Source organism: Apaloderma vittatum, unplaced genomic scaffold, assembly GCF_000703405.1.
Source record: "Apaloderma vittatum isolate BGI_N311 unplaced genomic scaffold, ASM70340v1 scaffold11614, whole genome shotgun sequence".
Taxonomy (NCBI): Eukaryota; Metazoa; Chordata; class Aves; order Trogoniformes; family Trogonidae; genus Apaloderma; species Apaloderma vittatum.
This window is the reverse complement of record NW_009712143.1, coordinates 9,298-17,733: the sequence shown is the minus strand read 5'-3', so window position 1 is coordinate 17,733 and position 8,436 is coordinate 9,298. Positions and strand designations below refer to the sequence as shown.

At 48.6% G+C, this 8,436-nt stretch overlaps 2 protein-coding genes across 2 annotated transcripts in view; one reads left to right on the top strand and one right to left on the bottom strand.

The window, feature by feature from the left end:
- Positions 1 to 5: 5 nt before the first annotated feature.
- Positions 6 to 323, top strand: LOC104272787 (chromosome unknown open reading frame, human C1orf74; the record flags this gene model as incomplete). The annotated part of the gene is made up of 1 exon (XM_009867882.1): positions 6 to 323. A coding segment is annotated over one exon (318 nt), but the record flags the coding sequence as incomplete, so codon positions are not given.
- A 965-nt stretch (positions 324 to 1,288) lies between these two features.
- The window catches only part of TRAF3IP3 (TRAF3 interacting protein 3), an 8,164-nt gene continuing 1,016 nt past the window's right edge, over positions 1,289 to 8,436 (bottom strand). The window contains 11 exon segments of the mRNA XM_009867880.1: positions 1,289 to 1,372; positions 1,532 to 1,664; positions 1,666 to 1,764; positions 1,766 to 1,803; positions 2,900 to 3,057; positions 3,593 to 3,652; positions 3,729 to 3,791; positions 3,939 to 4,074; positions 4,296 to 4,433; positions 5,109 to 5,249; positions 5,517 to 5,588. Coding sequence (XP_009866182.1) covers positions 1,289 to 1,372; positions 1,532 to 1,664; positions 1,666 to 1,764; positions 1,766 to 1,803; positions 2,900 to 3,057; positions 3,593 to 3,652; positions 3,729 to 3,791; positions 3,939 to 4,074; positions 4,296 to 4,433; positions 5,109 to 5,249; positions 5,517 to 5,588 — 1,122 coding nt within the window.

Sequence of the window (8,436 nt, the reverse complement as noted above, 5' to 3'; positions counted from 1 at the left end):
CGGGCTGGAACCTCTGCACCGTCGTAGGGGTGCTGCTGGGCTACCCGGCGGCGTACGCCTTCACTGCAGGGGAGGGTGCTGAGAACTGCCTGGCGCTGACGCCGCTGAGGGTGTTCACGGTGCAGGCCTCCTGCCCCAGGATAAGGGACGGTCTCAGGGTTCAGATCTACTCCTTCAGCGTCCCAGAGAGCCTCTGCACAGAACTGAAGGGGGTGCTGGACGCCTGGCGCGATGAGCTGGAGGAGGCCTTCAGCATGCAGAGCGACTTTGTGGATCTCTGTGTTGCAAGTGAGGTGGTGACTCTTCCAGCAGTTGCCTTGTAAAACAAAGACTTTTTGAACTGTTTCTCACTTGTATCGGGGACCGAGGTGGTAGGCTTTGTTCCTATATGCATGGCTCACTGAGGCTTTCTCAAGAAGACCTTGAGCACCAAAGGCTGAATTTTGATGATCTTAGGCCCTGGACCTTGTAGGCCAGTTGCAAATCAGACATGTGTCCTTCCAGAAGATCAGTGTGTGTATGTATGCGCTCAGAGCCGCTTGCTAGCTTCCATCTGGATTGTGGACTGTGCCCTCCAAAGTTAGACTCTATTTATTTACTATGAAAAGCTGAGGATTAATAAAAAATGGGAACACCGTGGTATTTTGAAATTGTGAAGTTTATTTTGGGCTTCATGTAACATTTACTACTCGTGAGGTGATGTCAAAGGGTCTGCAAAAGGGTCTTAAAACCTCTATCTCTTGTCAAATTATTGTGGTGCTGGCAATGAAAGTGAAGTGTACGTGACTGGGGATGCTTGGCCATGAGATAGGCTAGAAGAGGGATGGGTTAAACTGGACCTGCCCGCTGCAGAAGCAGTGCAGGGGAGAGTGTGAGGCGACTGTGCTAAAAACCCTCCCTAAACTGATTTTCTTTCTCAGGTACCAGTAGAGATAGTCCAGGGTCAAATACCTCCCAGTTAGAGAGGCGATAAAGGAAGAGAATTTTGCAGTCCTTTCAGCCTCCGGGCATGAAAAAGGCACAGGATGCCTCACGTTCCTGCTGCTCTGCCCCTTCCGCCCCCCCGCAAGCCCCAGCAGTGGCAGTTGGAGAAGAAGCAAGGCAGCCAAGGGAAGGGGTGATGTTCCAGCTTTTATTTGAGCCACGGGAGTTTGGAGTGATACCAGCTCAGGACCTGAACCAAATGTGCAAGTACAAAACAGCAGAAGGCACGCTGCGGTGAGGGCGCGTGGCTGTTGGTGAATCAGAAGTCAGTTCCCACAGTGAAGTCAGTCATCGAGAAGGTCCTTCATGGTCTGTAACTTGCGAGCACAGAGGCTATGGCTATTGCGAACAGCACCGCCAGGAGAGGGATCCAGTGTCCGCGCTGTCTCTGCAGAGAGAAGCACCAAGGAAATTGGTGGGGAGAGGAAACTTCTTGTCTGATCCCTAGCAAATATCATTCATTTTTCTGCACTGCAGAAGTAAACGGGGGATTTTTTCCCAGACCAGTCTGAAAGCGTGGGCAGTCGGGGTGAGGAACGTCTCCCACCTGGGCCTGCCTGCTCTGGAAGTGGTTGAGCTCGTTGCGGCACTGGCGCAGCCTGGTCAGGCAGGAGCGGTACTCCTCGCTCAGGGCCTCCAGCTCCGAGCGCAGCTCCAGGCACTGCAAGCAGAGTGAGGACAGAGTTAGCAGGAGGGATCCCCTTGCTTTCGTGCTCACTGGGAGCAGTGGGGATCCCGCAGCCGCTGCAGTGCTTCGCCCAGGCACAGGCACTGCAGTGACGGGATTTTCACTTCTGCTACCTCTATGTCCATAAGGGCCTACAGAGGACAGAGCAGATCTCAGTCTCTTACCACACCGTGATCTGCTTGGCTTTGGTGCCATGTTTCACATCACATGGAGGAAAAAAATCAATACTTATTTTTTATGACTGCAGGTGTGTGCAGATCAGGAAGAAGATGTGGAACATGAACTCCTGGCAGACTTTTCCTCTCATCCTGAAATCGAGCCTGCATCTCCCTGACTGTGGGAGCTGTGACAAAGTCCTTTAAAGCCCCTGAACCTGGGACACGTGGACCAAGTGCCTCGGTTGTGCTGCCAACCCCAAAAGCCAGGGAGCGCCTTTTTTTCCTGAACAGCCACACAGCAGGAGACCCTGCTGCCTTCCCTGTGAGCGGGGCAGCAGCAGCTGTGGAAGGAGGCTGCCGGTGCCAAGGGGCTGCAAGAGTGTGAGGGCAGCTGGGCCCCCCCAGCTGTTCCCTCTTGCTGTGATTGTGCGTTACAACACCCCTCCCCAGGTGGTGCTGGGTGATGCTGACCGTGAACTCACCAGTGTGGGTTAGTAGGACAAGCTCTTCTCCTGGGTGGCTCTGAGCTCTGCCAAAGTAAGTTAAAATCCTTTTTTACAAATCCTTGCTCTCTGGGTACTGCTTTAAGAGCTGTGGGTTGGCAGAGGGCACAGTTTGATGGGAAGGAGTGCATAAGAGACTAAAAAGCTGCTTTTTTTTTTTTTTTGTGGCCTAGTTGTAAGGGAGTTGCTTCAGTAGTAGATTTCTCCTGTTATTTGCAAAGCTTTTTTTCTTCCTCCTATCCTTCTTTTGCGCTCAGGGTTTCAGCTCTTAAGTTGTGGCTTTGGCTTTTCCCTGTGACACAGAGAAGTGGTTTGTATGGGGAGGGCTGTGCTGCTTGGGCTGGCCCACGTACTACCTGCTGGTGCCCTGCCCTTGCATGCAGATGCTGCATCGGGCATTTAGGTGAGGCTGGTATCAGGAGAAAAATTCAGTAGAGGTAATCCTCACAGGAGACAGAAGCTTAGATTTCTTCCAGGAGCCTTGGTCTGTGTTGTGTTGTGCCGCTGCTGGAGCGCGTAGAGCCGCGGGGAGCTCGGTCCCAGCTGTGATTCAGTGACTTCCTCACCTCATTCTCCTTTGCTGTAAGCTGGGATGTCCGTTTCTGCATTTCATCCTTTAGACTTTCTTCTCCCTCCTCCTTCTCCTCCTCTGGCTGCTCTAACAGAGCATTTTGGTTTTCCTTGGCAGGAGTGAGAGGCGGGGTCTGTGCGGTGAAAACCTGGTCTAGAAAACAGGCTTCTGATGAGAAACGGGACCAGGCTTTCAGTTTCCTTTAGATCTTGTTTACTCAGTGTAGTTTAAAGATAATATTGGTGTGCTGCACACATAGCTGAGGACACAGGAGCTGAGTTAGTTATCCCAGGCCTGCCTCTGCAGTAGCTACAAGTTAATCATCTTTAGAGAACTATTTTTAAGCAGTTGCCAGAAATGGAGGGAAGGGAGAGTTGAAATATCTTTGTTACTTTTCCTCAAGTACAGCTGTAATTGTATTTATAAACTGGAATCTATTTGGTTTGGAAAAAAAAATGGCATAGCCACTGAAGTAGAATTTCCAATGAAGTCCATTTATTTTTTTTAAAGTTTGCTATCATAAATACACTTATGTTTTAATGTTAACTAGAAAAATATAATAGCTTGCTCTGTGCAGCCTTAAAATAATTCTTTATTCTAACCCAATGTAGACTTCTGCTAGAGCCCGGTCTAAGGTTCCTGTGTCCAGCGAGAGGAGTGCTAGGTGGGAGTTACAAAGTTTGCTGACCTTTCCTTTGCACTGTTGCCTTTTGGGTCTTCAGTTTGTTGGTCTGGTTCTGTATCAAGCCTGTGAATGTGAAAAGCCACAGTTATTGACAACGCTACCGCAGGTTTCTTACTTGGAACATTTTTATGGCACTTACTGTGCAAATGGCCGATTGTTGCCTCCAGCGTCACCTTCTGATTTTGTTCTTCTTGCAATTTATCTGAAGTGATGATGGAGGAAAATCACGGTTGATCTCTGTATCTTTATGTGGGGATGGGAGTTTTCCTTTTTCTCCACATGTGTAAAGTGGAATGGATATTGTCGGCCACTCTAAGCAGCCCCCCCCCAGTTTCCCTGCACGCCGTACCTTCGATGGCGCTGATGTGCTCTGCCTTCAGGTCGTTGTCCTCTCGCAAGGCGCTGGCTCGCTGGTGCAGCGCGGCGTGCTCGCTCTGCAGGCTGCGCAGGGCATGGCCCAGCTGCTCCTTCTGGGCATCCGCTTGCTGAGGGCGAGAAGCCCCCCAGGCACCCCTGAGCCCAGCAGCGTGTGGCCTCGCTGCTTTTCTGTGCAGCCCCAAGCTAAGGACGACCTTGCACGTGTGGCCACTGGGCTTTGTCAAAGGGACATTTGCTTTTTTGGTGATCACAACCTGGGGGCTTTCGTGCTCGCAAATGGGAAAATGCCAAGTCCTGCGGACGCTGTTCCCGCAGGGAACTGACGTACCTGGAGTTCACTTTGCAAAATGTGGAAGCTGTTCTCGAGCTCAGTGTGCGCTGTGGTCACCTTGGTCAGCTCGGCTTTGAGCGTGGTGTAGTTCTCTTTCCAGAAGGCAAGGTCCTCTCTCGTCGCTGCCAGGCTTCTCTGGGGAGGAAGCAAGCACGCTGGTGCTGTGGCCCGTGGCTGCCCCAAACAGCCCCTCAGTGCTGGCATCGGCTGTCCCGGGTGAGCTGGGGCAGTGCCAGGGTCAGGAGAACCTGTGTGGGGCTGATGCCATCTGATGGACAGAGTGAACACGGGCAGAGGATTCCTCCTGGCCATGCTGCTGGGAGGATTTAGAAAGCTGGTAGTATTTGGGATAACTGGTATTTTCAGGAAAAGAAAGTAAAAAATCTTATTCTGTGGGTCAAAGCATATTGCTACCTCTTGGAGAAAATCCATCTTCACATAAAAGAGCAACTCTAGAAAAAGCATCTCTGGAGACCTCATGCTCTGGATGTCAGTGTATGTGTCTTGCTGCTCCCTGCCTGTGTGCGGAGCAGGAGTGGGACAAAGGGATGCTGGAGAAGGGATTACACTTACAACTCACGCAGAGGTTTCCCCAAGTGTGTCCTGTTTTTAGCAGCCTGATGTGTACCTCACAAAATGAACACAGGTTGCTACTGAGCTGCTTTGGACTTTGCTCAGTAGCTAAAAAATGGCATTTTTGCATCTTTGTTGCTAATGGTGAGCTAGTCATGGCCTTTCTCTCTGATGTGGGGGCTCTTTGTCACAGTCAGACTGGGTTAAAGCCAAGCCAAAGTAAAATGTGTTGCGTACCTGGGAGTTTTGCAGCTGCTGCTCTGTTTGGAGTTTGTCCTCCAGCATCTTCTGAAGAGCCTCTTTGGCCTTCTGCTCGTAGGTCTGCTTCTGGTCCTCCATCTCTATCAGGATCTTTTTCACACACTCTTTGGAGTAACTCTTTAAAGGAAGAATGAAAGTGCTTGAAGGGTCTTAGCAGACATATTCCTAATGTTGCTAAGCCTCGATAATAGCAAATCCAGAGTTTGTGAAGGCTACTGCTAATTTGCTGTGAAGCATTGCTTCAACATAGAGGAAGAATTGTTTTCAGATCCATATCTAATCCGATTGCTCTAGAAACTGAGACCCAGCCTAATTAGATGGTTCGTTATTTTGGTTTCATGCCTTTCTTCACCTGTGTTTGTTTCTCAGTGAATCAGATGTTACCTGGGTGCAGGCCTGCAGCTGGTTTTCAAGTGCCCTTAGTTTACACTTCAGTTTATCTTCGTTCAGTTGACCCTAGGGGGAAAAAAATTGATGTGTGGAATCATAAGCTATAAAATATGCCCCCAGCGTTTTGTGTTTTGATTCAATTTCTCCATTTTCTTAATCTATAATGTTGTGGCTAAACTTGGTCAAAGTCTCTTCAACACCTGGTGTTCAAATAAGCCTTCAGGATCTTGGGATAAATGAGATACGAGGGAAGTAAAACCCTCCTGAGGCAGTTCCACTGGTTCCTGAGTGCTGGTGCTCACAGTGAGATGAGCAGCCAAGAGGAAGGGGTTTGGGCTGGGTAGCTCTGGCAGGAGCACGGCTGCCGCTGGTCCCTGTGTACAGCCCCGTTCCCTGGCCGGGGCTTCCTCCTGCCAACGCTTCTTGCCTAAAGCTCCGGCTGCTCCGAAGGTCTTGTCGTGCTGGTTCCCTTAGAAGTAGGCTGGGTCTGCCTTGCAACATTTAGCAGCAGGGCAGGGGTCTGCAGGGCAACAGTGATGAATCATTTTCATCGTTACAATCTCCTCTCGGTATTAGTCAAGCTTCTGAAACCAGACTGCGGGCAAATTCAGATACAATTTTCTAGCAAAGAGTTCACGTAGGCAGTTTTTCCACCCCTGATACTGAGAACCCTCTGTGCTTACTGCTGTTTGAAGTCAAGCCTCTGAAAAGCAACTCCCTGATGAGGAATCAAACCCAAGCAAAACCTGATTCCCGGGTGTATTAGCACTGTTTAAATGTGCACAGAAGTAAGTTTACAGTCCCAAAGACTAAATCTTCCCAGTTCACTTGTTGGTGCAAAGAGCTAAAGGCTCTATCCTCTTAGAAAGTAGGTGGAATTTTGAAAAGCATTTTTACTTGTGAATTATGCCTGGTTTTCCTCTGCAGTGTATTTTATTTTGCTGCCTGCAAACGTTTGTGTCTGAGGGTGGTGGAGTTACGGCCGTTGTGCGCAGATGTAAATGACTGTGCAAAGCACGAGGCGGCAGAGCACTGGGCCCTTCCTACGCTTTGGAGCAGAAATGCGCTGGCAGACTCCTTTCATGGAGATGTAGCTTATAAATTGGCAAAAGAATATAAAGATCTCCCTAAATGGAATAAGCTGTCTGTTCGGGCTGTTACCAGAACAGCATGGCAGCAAGGGCTGAGCGAGTATGTGCACATACATGGGAGGGTGTAAGAAATTGTGCTGCTGATCAGAAAAGTTTTGTGAGCAAGTCTTGGCCAAGCCCTTGTCTTGAAGATTTCTTCCATGAAAGGGGCTGCTTTAAAAAAAAAAACAACAAAAAAACAACCCAACACAAATCAACCCAACATAAATCTAAAATCTAAATACAGCAGTGAAAAAAACCCAAAACCCCAGACCACCCAACACACCAACACCATAGCCTCCGTCGTCAGGTAGTGGTGATTTTTCCTCTCTGCTGCAGAGTCTCTGGTGACACTGTTTGACTGCTGTCATTTAAGGGCCATATAAGTATTTTAAATTGGGTTTGGCTGACAGCCGTAGTATTTTGGTTGTCCTGTGATCAGTGGATTATCTGATACCCCTCATCTTAGTCATTTTAAGTAGCTAGTTTAAAGCAGTTATAACAAATGCTGTTTCTGGAAGGCTTCCAATGTGCCCAAACATGATGCTTGTGCTAGAAAAATAACTCCATATAGTAGTAGTAACACACTGGGAATGACAAGAAGCTTAAACTCTGCAGAACTGCAAGGTACTTTGGAAAGTCAGGCTCAACTTTGGAGGTCAGGAAGGGAAGAAAATACATTAAAGTAGCAATTTTCTTCTTTAATTAAAGAGAACAGCTTAAAATTAATTACTCCGAATAATCATAACTGAGACTTGCTTCGCTTCCTTTATCTGGCAGGATTTTGAATCGGCTAAGCAAATTTTACAATGAATGGGGCTTTAGGGTACAGACCTGTAGTAGGAAGGTCTCTCTAACCTAGAAGTAAAATTGTGGGAGGGGGGAGGAACCAAATGCTTTATCCTTTCAGTTTAACACCACTCCCATCCTCCTGTGGAGTATTTAATTGCTCCATCAAGTCAGAAGCACCCCTGAACTCAAGCAGCACCTCAAAAATGACTCTGTAGCCGTTTCAAGAGTTACTGCCATATCATTCATGATAGCATCTCTTTGAAGTATTAGAAATATTAGAAAAAATTATTAAAAAGCTGCTGCCACAGGCATTTGGCATCTCACCTGGAAACACGCAACCAGCTGTCAGTTTTCACAGCACAGCATTAGGGTGTGGGACCTGTCCGTGCCCCCCAGAGAAGCCCCTCGCCCCCAGCCTGCCTCGCTCCGGCCGCTCCTGGGGATCCGCTCTGAGCAGGAGCATCTGCCGTGGTTGCCCCGTTGGCTCCAGGGCCAGCAGAGAGTTAATTTTTAGGTTGGTGAAAGGCTGGATGCAAGGGGCAGCAGCCAAGTCTCTCTTCTGCAGCAGAGACAGCAAGAAACAAAGTGCACCCACCTGTGTCTAACCTGAGGGTCCGTGGCTACTTCCTGCAGAGCGTGTCGGGCTATTTTTTCCTGCTCATATTATTTCAAGAAGCAAGTGAAGGCGGAAGTTTCTAACCGCAGAACTTCTAACACAAGTTTTTTTGTACCATCTCACCCAATCACTCACTTTTCTGCTCCAACAGAACTTTCAAACTGCTTTTTTTAATGGCACAAAGAACTGTAATATTTGTTTTAATAATCCTATATAAAACACTTAATATGTAGCATAAAATGCATCACCTTAATTTTACCTCCTGATAGAAGAAAAAAGAGGGGCCCTAGTTCAGTGCTGCCAAGAGCTTTGAGACAGAAAGGGAGACCCCTGGGGTACTCTGGCTTCTGCACCCAAGCCTGGCGCCGCAGAGACC